Raw genomic sequence first — 13,989 nt, forward strand, 5'->3', positions numbered from 1 at the left:
AATATGATTACCAATTGAACCTAGTGCTGTCAATTTTCTCTAGGCGAACGAGAAAGTTAAAACCTATTTTCAGGAGAACTTACAAAGGTGGCTGACTAAACATTCTTAGTCTCCTTCTGCAGCACCTCTGTTTTTGTTCTGAAGAATCCTTACCTCTTAATAAAAATATTCTTGATTCTGTAGGAGGTGTACAACTATTCACCAAATTCTGTTTGCGAGGGGCTTACCATCTTCTCTGTTTCTGTGTATAAAAGAGGACAAGGAGTGTAAAACAGCATTTTGCACTGAATGTGTGCATCTTGAGTATGAAGTAATGCCATTCAGGCTGTGCAATGCCCCTTCCATATTTCAATACTTCATAGGGTCAGTTTTTTCAGATTTCTTGACTCATTTTGTGCTGATCTATTGAGATTATATTTTGTTATTTTCCAAAAGCCTTAATAAGCATTGAAACCATGAGACCTTGTTATAGTCAAGGCTCTTGCAATATCAATTAACCTGTAAAATTGAGAAATGTGAATTTAAGAAAGGGGAGGATCAGTATTTTGAGTTCAAGTCAAATGTATCCTGTTTGTGTATGGACTTAAAGAAAGTACCTGCCGCTCTTAAAAGTGTTTCTCCGCCATTGTCAAAGGAACATTTGTACTGCCAATTTATTAAGGATTTTCAGATTTAACTGTTGACTTTACCTGTGTCTTAAAAAGGGAAATGCGAAAGAAAGTTTTTGTTTGGATTTCCTAGCTGAAAAAGCAGGGAATTATTCAGCTCTTTCATGTTTTGTTTCTGTAAAACACAGGTAATGTCAGCACCTAAATCTGCAAAATCCTTAATAAATTGGCAATATAAATTCTCTCAAAATAGCAGTGGGGTCTGTCTTGTTACAACTGAAAGAAAGCGATGGGTGACGACATCCAGTTTTCTATCTGACCCATGTTTTGTGAACATGGGAGGTGAATGGAACAATTAATGTATACATGTGCTCATTATCTAATCAAGGACTTATAAAAGGATCTGAAAACCGAAGGATTAGTAAAACTGATTAGTTTATGTGATGACTGCATTTCATTTTGCATTAATTAATGAAGTAAAAACCAATTATCACCTGTGGAGGCAATCTTTAAACACAGTTTGCCATTTTAGTGAGGTTGAATCTGAATTTATCTAATTCTAGCCATATGTTGTCTGTTTCTCTTAAACCAGGGCTACCTTGCGGGTCAAGGAGAACCAGAGGATCTGCCTACAGTGGTCATTGTTGCTCATTATGATTCATTTGGAGTGGCTCCAGTAAGTAAAGGAATATTGATTTGATTTGAAATTCTTGTGGCTAATTCCACCTTCCCTCCAGAGGCTGAATACTCTGATGGGCACACTGACAATAGGCACGAGGAAGGCAAAGGATGCTGGGAATATGCACAGAGTGTCACAAAGCATAGGCCTACTCTGCATCAGTGATCACCATCGTCCCTGTCCTTATGCTAGGTGCACCCGCTTAGACTTATAGGGAGAGCAGCCAATAAGAACAGGGTACTGTGTCTGACTGTAATTATGAAACTGTACTATGTAGTGTAGCGGTCTAGTGCACGCACGTTGCGTAACGACGCGACGTGCGGCGGCGGCCATCTTTGAACGCGCGCAGCCCCGCGCGGCATTAGCGCGAGTGCCGGAGCAGGGAAGAGACCCGGCTCGGCGCTCTCTACCATATAACCTGTAATAAACAACGCACCCTACATTACAGTGTCCTGTGGTCATTTGGGGGCATCTACTACTTTACAATGGCGACGAGGTCGGGTTAGGAAGAAAGGAAGAACCCACCCCCCATAACAAAAGGAAGAAAATCGAGCTGGACCAGGGAAACCAACAGCCGGGAACTAGCAACACCACAGGGTACCTGAAAGCAATACTGCACACGGAAGGGCAGACACCAGAGAGCGCAGCAGAGCCCACAGCCTCAAGAAGGTAGGTGAATTCAGCACTGGGGAGAAGAAAAGGACAGAGAAGGGAGCACACTGGCCGGGGCACCCCCCAACGCTAAACGATTGAGAGCAGGAGCGCTGGCTACCTCCAGGAACAGCGAAGGGGCAGAACAAGAGACCCCCCAATTACAGACAGAATATCAAGAGGGGAACAGCGCGCCAGGTAGCCCTAGTAGCCACGGAGACACCCCAGCCACAGAAAGGCTCGAAAAGATGAGCGCGCAAGCAGCGTCAGCGATGGCCCCCGTGCAGTTCCCACCTAAACCAGGGGAGCCTCTCATGAGGTGGGAGGATTGGAGAAACTACATAGACAATTTCATCGAAGTGTTGGAGGACGAGAACGAAGAGAAGTTCTCCAGTAAACGAAAGAGACGGATATTATTACACAATCTACGCCCGGAAGGGTTAAGGATTTTCAAGAACTTGGTACCCAAACCACGAGCAAGTACGGATGACGACGTGTATGCTCATGCAATCGAGGAGTTAAATGAACATTATAAGCCCACCATTTGTGTGTCGATAGACAGGTACAACTTCCAGCAGAGGAAGCAACATCCAGGAGAGTCGGTGGAAGAATACGTGGCTGCATTAAGAAAGTTTTGAAAGAACAAAATGCCAACCCCACCACTTTTCAGGTGCTCATAAATCCGAGCAAACAAATCGAACTAGATTACAGATTTGTTCGGTATATTTTATTTATACCCTTTACTTAGAAGTTTTGAAACACTTAAGAACAGTGATCATATGTTTGAGAAAGACACTCAATATGTAACAATACAAAAATCACAAATACCTAAATGAATTATTTAAACAAAAAAAATAATATTATACACCTTTTCTTATTGAACAATAGCAAACATAAATCTTTGCACATATTCAAAAAAATCAATATTTCAACTCAATGATAGAGACACGTTCAAAGAAGAAATCGAAGAACACAGATAAATTCAGAACATTAATCAAATTCAGAAATCAATCCTGTATGTTTCATGTTTCTTTCTATTCTGCCGACGCGTTTCGAATCCGTGGACAAAGTACATGGAATCTCATCAGGGCTCAATCAATGGGGTTCTGTAAGGTGTATTAAAAAAGAGAGCACTGTGTCACCAACCATCATTCAATCATAGGTGACCATACCCCCTTCCCCTCTGTTCCATGGGCTGTCCTTATGCTCCAGAGGTAGCCATACTGTATATGGCGCAATATGAACAGAGGTTCATTGAAAACAACAATCCTTTTCAAAAACACATTAAACAGTGGTTACGGTATATCGATGACGTGTGGCTCCTGTGGCAGGGGAGCCACACCGAATTGATCGCCTTCCACCAGTGGCTAAATAACAAACACCAAGACATCAAATTCTCCCTAGAACAGAGTAAAACTGCTATGACCTTTCTAGGCGTTGAAATCACTTGTAGAGAGGGGCACCTCAAATCGTCACTTTTTCACAAAAAACAGACAAAAATACTATTCTCCATCACCGGAGTGCTCACCCACGGAACTTTGAAAAGCAATTTACCGTATGGGCAATTAAGTGTTTCAAAACTTCTAAGTAAAGGGTATAAATAAAATATACCGAACAAATCTGTAATCTAGTTCGATTTGTTTGCTCGGATTTATGAGCACCTGAAAAGTGGTGGGGTTGGCATTTTGTTCTTTCAAAATATATTATATGGTCCAGCTGACCCTACGTCCCGGGACCTACCTCCTTAACTATGCATTAAGAAAGTTGTCATCCACATGTAAATACGACACGTTCTAAGATGAATTCATCAAGGATCAGATCGTAATGCACACAATGAGCGCTGTAGTGTAAGACAAGCTATGGGCCAGCGGCGACGCCACACTGCAGGAAGTAATGATAATAGTCAGGAGAGCGGAATTGGCGCGGAGGTGCGCAGAAGCGGCAAAAAGGGAGGCCGCGGTGAGCCCGATGGTGAACAAGATTGATGACGATGAACGCCACAAGGAAAAAAGAAACAAGGGACCCTCATTGAAGGGACCGAACAGGTGGCAAGGGAACCCGGGACCACCAGGTAGACAGACGGGAAACAACAAGAAATCGTGCTATAGATGTGGGAGTTGGGCGCACGAAGCTCACAACAGGAAATGTCCGGCGTTTCGCGCCAAATGTCTGTATTGCGGAATCACAGGGCACTATGAAAAAGTGTGCCGCAGGAAATCCTCCAGAAGCATGGTTAAATACATTGACCAAGGACAAGAGGACAGAGAGGGGGAGGACCACGAAGATGAAGACACGGTACTCTGCATCTATGACCAAGTGTTGAGTGTGGACAATAAAAGGTCGACCAAGGCGGTACTGGACATGACCATTGATGGTGTACCGATAAGTAAAGTGGCGGACACAGGATCACCCTACACTATTGTCCAGCGTGCAGTGTGGAACGAAACCTTCAAGCCGCACCTAGGCCCAGACCTGGAGAAATTGGACATAAGGCCGGTTACGTACAATGGTGACCTTATACCCATGGTGGGGTTCAGACCACTGAGGTTTGAATTTAGAGGACCCAGTGCCAACTGTAAACTGTTCATATCGAAGAAAGGCCCATCAGTGCTGGGATGGCTGGACCAAGGCGACTTGGGCATCAAACTGGACCCGGGTGGCAAGGAGCAAATCCTGCTCACTGAACCGGAAGCATGGCCAGACTTGGATAAGTGGAAGAAAGACTTTCCCAAAGTCTTCGGAGGCACCGTGGGCAAGCTAGAAAAGTTTGCGCACAAAATTATTCTCAAGGCAGGCGCCATACCGGTGGCTCACAAGGTGAGGAACGTACCGCTGGCAGTGGGAGAGGTGGTGCAAGTGGAGCTACAGGAACTAGAGAGGAAAGGAATAATCAAACCGATTACATGCGCCGAGTGGCTGGCGCCACTGGTAGTGGTTATGAAACCCAGTGGAAAGGTCAGGCTCTGCGTAGACCTACGAGAGCTGAATAAAAACATCGTGGTTGAGAAGTTTCCTTTGCCGAGGATTGAAGAGATGCTGGCCATGACAAGAGGCATCAAATGGTACTCAACCATTGACTTAACATCCGCATACCATCAGATCGCCCTGCACCCGGAGAGCAGAAGGTTAACATCATTCATAACCCCCTTCGGGTGCTACCAGTTCCGCCGCATGCCGTTTCGACTAGCTTCAGCGGCAGCGGTGTTTCAGAAACTTATGCACCAGTTGTTCAAGAATATGGACGGCATCCAATATTTCCAGGATGATATCCTGGTGATGGGGCGAGACAAATTAGACCACGACGCCAAACTCACTAAGGTCCTGAGAACACTAGAAGGAAAGGGCCTAACGGCCGAATGGGAGAAATGCCGATTGGGCATGGAATCAGTAACGTATTTGGGACATGAGATCGGTGTGCAAGGCATCACACCCAAGGCCGAGAACGTGAAGGCGATCTGTGATGTGCCCCCGCCTGCCAATAAGGAAGACGTCAGGTCCTTCTTAGGAATGGCGGAATACTATAGTAAATTCGTGCAGCATTTCGCAACAAAAACACACCACATGAGAATGCTAACAAGAGAAAGCTCGGTGTTCCAGTGGACGGAGGAAGCACAAGGGGAGTTTGAGAGCATTAAGAAGGATGTGGTAGGAGCCATACCCTTACAAGGATATGATCCACAGGGAAGGACGGTACTCATTACGGATGCCAGTGATAAAGGCTTGGGGCAGTGTTGATGCAGGATGGAGGACAGGGAGTGATGGATACACTCAGCTTCGCCTTGCGCACGTAGAGTGACACTGAAAGAAAATACAGTGTCATAGAGAAGGAGATGCTGGCCGTGGTGTGGGCCATGACAAGATTCAGACAATTCCTTTGGGGCACCCGTTTCCAATTGAAAACAGACCACAAGCCTTTGGTGAAGGTACTAACTTCCAGCTGCCACGCCAGTGCCACCCCCAGGATCTCAAAAATGACATTAAAGTTACTGAAATTTAGGTACGATGTGGAGTACATCCCCGGCAGTCGGAACAGAGTGGCGGACTACTTGAGTAGAGCGGCGGCAATGGAACCAGGGGAAGAGGACCAAGCAAGTGGAGAAGAGATGGTGGCTCTGACTGATGACCAAGAGAAGGTTATCAGCAACCAGGAGTGGAACGAAGCATATAATGAAGACCCTATCATGCAGGAGGTGAAGAGGTACATAATGCAGGGCTGGCCAGAAAAGAAACACACCAGCGAATCCCTCAGGTTGTACTACGAAGTCCGGGAAGAACTGTCGGTGGATGATCAAGGAGTGTTTGTGTACCGGGGAGACAAGGTCGTTCCCCCCGACGGCATAGTGGTGAAGCTATTGGCGTTACTCCATGAAGAACATCTGGGGATAGTCAAGATGAAACTGAGAACCAAGCAAGGATATTGGTGGCAAGGTATGGACCTAAGAACGGAACGATACGTCAGAGAATGCCCACAGTGCCAGGAAGCAGACAAAACGCTCAAGCCACTGTGCCCCGCACTGGGTAGATTTGACCCCCCACAGAACCCTTCGGAGGAGCTGTCCATCAACGTCTTGGGCCCAATCTTGGATGGACAAGGCATACAAAAATACGTGTGTGTCCTCGTTGACAGATACTCAAAATGGCCTGAGATGAAGGTGGAAGAAATAATGGACGCGGAAAAAATCTTAAATTTCCTGAATGACACTTTCGTGAGAGAGGGTATTCCCAAGTTGATCCTAAGCGACAATGGTCCTCAGTTCACTTCGGACAAGTGGAATAACTTCATGGAAAGTAATGGCATTCTCTCCAAGCACACGTCGATCTACCACCCGGCAGGAAACGGTCTAGTGGAACGATTTAATCGTGTGGTAATGGGATCGGTGGAAGCAGCGATAGCGAACAATAAGGACTTGGAGAAGGAAATATGGAAAATGATATGGGCCTACAGGATCACCCCCACAGGAACAGGATACAGCCCATTCCAAATCTTGAGAGGCCGTGACCCTTTCATGAAGGACAATCGAGTATGGAAGGAGAAGACCATAGTGAGTAAGTGGTCTACAGCAGTGGTCCAGGCAAACCTGGAGAAGGCCCAAGCCATCAATGCAAAACATTATGACAAGCGTCGAAATGTAAGGGACACAGGACTGGAGGAAGGCGAATGGGTGCGAGTGAAGCTGGCAACGATGCAAAGAAAAGGTGATAGCAAATACAGCAAACCGTTGCAGGTGAAGGAGGTGTACGATAGAGCCGCCCTGTTGAGTGACGGGAATGTGTGGTCGCAGGACCGCATAGCGAGATGCAACAAGGTGCTACAGTGGGGCCAGGCAGGAAGAGAATCTGATATCGCAGAGGAGCCTAGAGTAGAGGAAGAACGGTTCGATGGAGAAGCAGACATGGGAGGAGAAGAATCTGGCGAGGAGCGAAGCAACAGATGTAGTCCTAGAGTGGAGAAGGAGATAAACTCAAGGAGACCAAGGGAGAGCCTGGCTGCATTGAACAGTGGGGGAGCCGGCGCAGAGACTCCTGCGAGAGAGGCCATGGCCACCCCGGTAAGACTTACCCGCAGGGGCAGAGCAGTGGTCAAGCCCGCCAGGTTCCAGGACTTTGACATGAGTGGCGGACTGTAAGTTATAGTTTTCATTGTTTAGAAAAAAAGGGAGATATGTAGTGTAGCGGTCTAGTGCACGCACGTTGCGTAACGACGCGACGTGCGGCGGCGGCCATCTGTGATGCGCGCGCAGCCCTGCGCGGCATTAGCGCGAGTGCCGGAGCAGGGAAGAGACCCGGCTCGGCGCTCTCTACCATATAACCTGTAATAAACAACGCAACCTACATTACAGTGTCCTGTGGTCATTTGGGGGCATCTACTACTTTACATATTAGACTTAAACAGACACATGTAGGCCTGATTTAGTCTTTCTGTTTTCTCAATAAGTTATACTGAACTGCATTCGACTTTGGGCCACCAGCATGCACTTTTCAATAGTCTTCTAAAATGTCTACAATCAGTATTGTACAGCGCTGCCCTTAGTTCTGACCGTGTGTCCATCACGGATATTGCTGATGTTGCTGTTAGGAATTATAGAGTCAAAAACACAATTGGGGGGAGGGTCAAAGGGAATATTTATAGACCTGTCTGCTCATTCCCTTGGTCACATTCAAAACAACAACAAGAGCAGACCAGGTCTTGGAATAGTGTGTCACTATGCCAATAACTCTGAAACAGTAAGATGCACATGTGTATAAATGTTTGTTGGAAGTTGTTAGACACACAAGGCTAGGAACAAGTCCCATCAGACCACCCTGCTGGTGGATTTTACGTCATGTGGGACTTGCTGATCAGTCATTCCCACACTCAGCCATATAGTGCTGTAGTGGAAAAGAATGTCAGCGATCCAGCCATGATAGTTTGTCATGAAGTGGACTGAGTAAAGTGCAGGAATTATAGAGTGACATTATCAGGAAGAGCCAAGGGACAGATACTCTGTGTACAGGGCCTCAAAAATGAGCTATTAAAAATGTCTGAGGTAGAGGATAGTACTTCTAAGTTATAGTAAAGTAACAGCAACCCAGTGCTAGATTAGCTACAGAATAAATATTTTGCCTACTCAGATACTGCCGGATAGCAGATTTCACACTTCCCGCTCTCAGAGACCTTTAAACATGCTTCGCGCAACATTGGCGCCATTTTGAAGTCAGACAGCAGTCCCACTGATAATCTCTGACCCTCTGCTTGAAAACTCTGGGCCCAAATGCACCTTAAGCAGGAGCTAAGCCTATAAACACGAGAGTTATCTATTCAAGAATATGCTCCAACGGGTCCACTGAAGCGAGACCTTCAAGCGGGAGATGCAGTGCTCAAAAAATACATAAGCATTTAAAATAACCTTAATAAATACTCTCATCTCAACACGCCAGCTTTTAATACCTTTCTTACCAGAAGCAAATAAACAGGAAGTGTAGGTTTTGGCTTCTTTTTACGAGAATGATTGGGTGTGTGGCATAAATGAGAAGCCATATTGGAGGCATGGGAATTTTTAAGTCGACTCGGGTAAAACTTCTAATCACATGAACAGATGCTCAGTGTGTAAGGACTTTTTATACCAAGAACAATCACAGGTAAGGAAACCTGCTGCTAGCACAGGTCAGGGTCAGGATTGCCCACTTAGTGGGAAAGCGCAGACCCGGATATGAGGGTGAACATTAGAGGTTGTTATGCCTAATCACAAATTTATTTTAAATTAGAACTAGGGTAGGGGCAAAAAAAACAGAAGCCAAGTGGTTCCATGTTGTGTGAAATCATCAGCCAACTGCTGGCTTTCAGCCAACAATATTTTGTAGTCTGGGACGCGTGGTTTTTCTGTTGAAACTTACGCTATAGTGTGATAAATCACACCGTGCCAAGTAACATTGTCTAATGTAACAGAATTAATGCCAGCTTACCCAACATAATAGGTGCAAGACAGCTGGCTACACTAGGAAGAACAGAACCAGGTTCCAGAACGCAAAGCATAAGAACAACTCAGGTAGCAATTCCTCAAGCTTCTCTCTCTCAAGAAAGGTACAAGAATAGGAGGGTAAGGTAAGGAAAAGGCGGAGAAAAAGAAAAAAAAGGAAGGTTGAACAGTAGGAAGACAAGGCTAATGGAGAAAACGGAGGACCGCTGTGGAAAAATGGAAGGATGAAGAGCAAAGGGGGCAAGCTATACAGAAGGGAGAGGATAACTGGCAGGTACGAGGGGAGACGAAAGAATGAGGAAGCCTGTGAGGAGCGGTGGAAGAAGGACGGGGAGAGTACTTTTAAGACATAATTTGCCTGAAAGGATGCTCAGTACTAAGAAATACTCTCCGGAAGACAGACAGCACTCGATGACTGTGGGCACCTTTTCTTCAGTTGTCCTGTCTGGTTTTGGTCCCAGTCCAAACCTCCACATGTCTCTGAGTCAGACTGCACTTTGATCATGAAGTACTGCTGACAAGACTCCACCTTTTGCAGAGAGTCTTATATATCATAATAGTCTAAGCACCAGGATGCCCGTCGGGTGACAGTTATAGCGCTATATAAGAACGCCTATACATACATACATACATATCCGAACCTTAGAGCCACCCTTCCTCCTCCCGCAAGGTGCGATGAAAGTACCTGGCAGTCCCAGCAAGTTCCGGTTTTTCCTGCCTCAAACCAAGGCATGGAATTTAGGAGAAGGCCGAGGCTCCTGCTTGGCTCAAGTATCATACCCGCTGCTTGACCTCTGCCAGGCTTTGTATGCGGGAGTGGCATTTAGAATTGTTACATTACTGTGGGGTAGGGTGGAATTGTCCCCTCTCTCATATTGTGCTCTTTTAAAATCCCTTCATACTCTGTGGATTCTGGGAAAGCTGTGATGCGAAGAGGGGGGCTGCCACCATTGACTGGTGAGTTCCCTTATTGTCTATTTCCTAAATTCTTTTTACTATAAAAGTGTTCTTCTTTGTAGCTGACAGAATGAAACAAGCATTTACAATGCAATGGTCTCGTCCTTGTTAAAGTTAGAGCTTTTGGCATTGCTCATGACATTATTTTTGTTTTTAAAACATATAAATAAATGGCATTGTTATTTACAATGCCAATAGCTTAATCTCTCTCAAATGCGAGACCTATTGCATTTGCACATAGACACACACACACACAGAGCCACACACAGAGCCACACGCACCCCCACACACACAGAGCCACACGCACCCACACACAGACAGAGCCACACATACACAGACAGAGCCACACACACAGCTCTCTGCCCAGTAACGCCCTAGGGAACAGAGGCACATTAAAAAACGGATCACAAGCAGGGCACAGAGGCACAAAAACCGGATCACAAGCAGGGCATAGATGCACAACAAGCAACAAGGGGGAGGGGCAGGAGAGCAAGCACAAGGAACGAGGGGGCAGCAAGCACAAGCAACGAGGGGGCAGGGGGGCACAGAGGCACAAAAACCGAATCACAAGCAGGGCACAGAGGCACAAAAACCGGATCACAAACAGGGCACAGAGGCACAAAAACCGTATTACAAGCAGGGCACAGAGGCACAAAAACCGGATCACAAGCAAGGCACAGAGGCACAACAAGCAACGAGGGGGCAGAGGCAGGAGAGCAAGCATAAGCAACGAGGGGGCAGCAAGCACAAGCAATGAGGGGGCAGGGGCGCACAGAGGCACAAAACTGGATCACAAGCTGGGCACAGAGGCACGAACAGGACACAGAGGCACAACAAACGGATCACAAGCAGGGCACAGAGGCACAAACAGGGCACAGAGGCACAAAAACCGGATCACAAGCAGGGCACAGAGGCACAAATACCAGATCACAAGCAGGGCACAGAGGCACAACAAGCAACAAGGGGGGAGGGGCAGGAGAGCAAGCACAAGGAACGAGGGGGCAGCAAGCACAAGCAACGAGGGGGCAGGGGGGCACAGAGGCACAAAAACCGAATCACAAGCAGGGCACAGAGGCACAAAAACCGGATCACAAGCAGGGCACAGAGGCACAAAAACCGTATCACAAGCAGGGCACAGAGGCACAAAAACCGTATCACAAGCAAGGCACAGAGTCACAAATACCAGATCACAAGCAGGGCACAGAGGCACAACAAGCAACGAGGAGGTAGGAGAGCAAGCACAAGCAATGAGGGGGCAGGGGGGCACAGAGGCACAAAAACTGGATCACAAGCAGGGCACAGAGGCACAAAAACCGGATCACAAGCAGGACACAGAGGCACAACAAGCAACGAGGGGGCAGGGGTAGGAGAGCAAGCACAAGCAACGAGGGGGCAGCAAGCACAAGCAACGAGGGGCAGGGGGGCCCAGAGGCACAAAAACCGAATCACAAGCAGGGCACAGAGGCACAAAAATCGGATCACAAGCAGGGCACAGAGGCACAACAAGCAACAAGGGGGGAGGGGCAGGAGAGCAAGCACAAGGAACGAGGGGGCAGCAAGCACAAGCAACGAGGGGGCAGGGGGGCACAGAGGCACAAAAACCGAATCACAAGCAGGGCACAGAGGCACAAAAACCGTATCACAAGCAGGGCACAGAGGCACAAAAACCGTATCACAAGCAGGGCACAGAGGCACAAAAACCGGATCACAAGCAAGGCACAGAGGCACAACAAGCAACGAGGGGGCAGAGGCAGGAGAGCAAGCATAAGCAATGAGGGGGCAGCAAGCACAAGCAATGAGGGGGCAGGGGGGCACAGAGGCACAAAACTGGATCACAAGCTGGGCACAGAGGCACGAACAGGACACAGAGGCACAACAAACGGATCACAAGCAGGGCACAGAGGCACAAAAACCGGATCACAAGCAGGGCACAGAGGCACAAATACCAGATCACAAGCAGGGCACAGAGGCACAACAAGCAACGAGGAGGTAGGAGAGCAAGCACAAGCAACGAGGGGGCAGCAAGCACAAGCAATGAGGGGGCAGGGGGGCACAGAGGCACAAAAACTGGATCACAAGCAGGGCACAGAGGCACAAAAACCGGATCACAAGCAGGACACAGAGGCACAACAAGCAACGAGGGGGCAGGGGTAGGAGAGCAAGCACAAGCAACGAGGGGGCAGCAAGCACAAGCAACGAGGGGCAGGGGGGCCCAGAGGCACAAAAACCGAATCACAAGCAGGGCACAGAGGCACAAAAATCGGATCACAAGCAGGGCACAGAGGCACAACAAGCAACAAGGGGGGAGGGGCAGGAGAGCAAGCACAAGGAACGAGGGGGCAGCAAGCACAAGCAACGAGGGGGCAGGGGGGCACAAAGGCACAAAAACCGAATCACAAGCAGGGCACAGAGGCACAAAAACCGGATCACAAGCAGGGCACAGAGGCACAAAAACCGTATCACAAGCAGGGCACAGAGGCACAAAAACCGGATCACAAGCAGGGCACAGAGGCACAACAAGCAACGAGGGGGCAGAGGCAGGAGAGCAAGCATAAGCAACGAGGGGGCAGCAAGCACAAGCAATGAGGGGGCAGGGGGGCACAGAGGCACAAAACTGGATCACAAGCTGGGCACAGAGGCACGAACAGGACACAGAGGCACAACAAACGAATCACAAGCAGGGCACAGAGGCACAAACAGGGCACAGAGGCACAAAAACCGGATCACAAGCAGGGCACAGAGGCACAAATACCAGATCACAAGCAGGGCACAGAGGCACAACAAGCAACGAGGAGGTAGGAGAGCAAGCACAAGCAACGAGGGGGCAGCAAGCACAAGCAATGAGGGGGCAGGGGGGCACAGAGGCACAAAAACTGGATCACAAGCAGGGCACAGAGGCACAAAAACCGGATCACAAGCAGGGCACAGAGGCACAAAAACCGGATCACAAGCAGGACACAGAGGCACAACAAGCAACGAGGGGGCAGGGGTAGGAGAGCAAGCACAAGCAACGAGGGGGCAGCAAGCACAAGCAACGAGGGGTAGGGGGGCCCAGAGGCACAAAAACCGAATCACAAGCAGGGCACAGAGGCACAAAAATCGGATCACAAGCAGGGCAGGGCACAGAGGCACGAAAACCGGATTACAAGCAGGGCACAGAGGCACAAAAACCGGATCACAAGCAGGGCAGGGCACAGAGGCACAAAACCGGATCACAAGCAGGGCACAGAGGCACAAAAACCGTATCACAAGCAGGGCACAGAGGCACAAAAACCGGATTACTAGCAGGGCACAGAGGCACAACAAGCAACGAGGGGGCAGGGGCAGGAGAGCATACACAAGCAACGAGGGGTCAGGGGGGCACAGAGGCACAAAAACCGGATCACAAGCAGGGCACAGAGGCACAAAAACCGGATCACAAGCAGGGCACGGAGACACAACAAGCAACGAGGGGGCAGGGGCAGGAGAGCAAGCACAAGCAACGAGGGGGCAGCAAGCACAAGCAACGAGGGGGAATGGGGGCACAGAGGCACAAAAACCGGATCACAAGCAGGGCATAGAGGCACAACAAGCAACGAGGGGACAGGGGCAGGAGAGCAAACACAAGCAATGAGGGGGCAGCAAGCACAAGCAATGA

At 48.4% G+C, this 13,989-nt stretch overlaps 1 protein-coding gene across 1 annotated transcript in view; it reads left to right on the top strand.

The window, feature by feature from the left end:
• LOC147726184 (BOS complex subunit NCLN-like) overlaps positions 1 to 13,989 on the top strand; it is a 212,513-nt gene that overhangs the window by 88,735 nt on the left and 109,789 nt on the right. The window contains exon 5 of the mRNA XM_086960282.1: positions 1,201 to 1,284. Within this exon, the coding sequence (XP_086816408.1) occupies positions 1,201 to 1,284 (84 nt within the window). The remainder of the gene's footprint in view (positions 1 to 1,200; positions 1,285 to 13,989) is intronic.

The sequence above is a fragment of the Lissotriton vulgaris genome, chromosome 3_1 (genome assembly GCF_964263255.1).
Source record: "Lissotriton vulgaris chromosome 3_1, aLisVul1.2, whole genome shotgun sequence".
NCBI lineage: Eukaryota > Metazoa > Chordata > Amphibia > Caudata > Salamandridae > Lissotriton > Lissotriton vulgaris.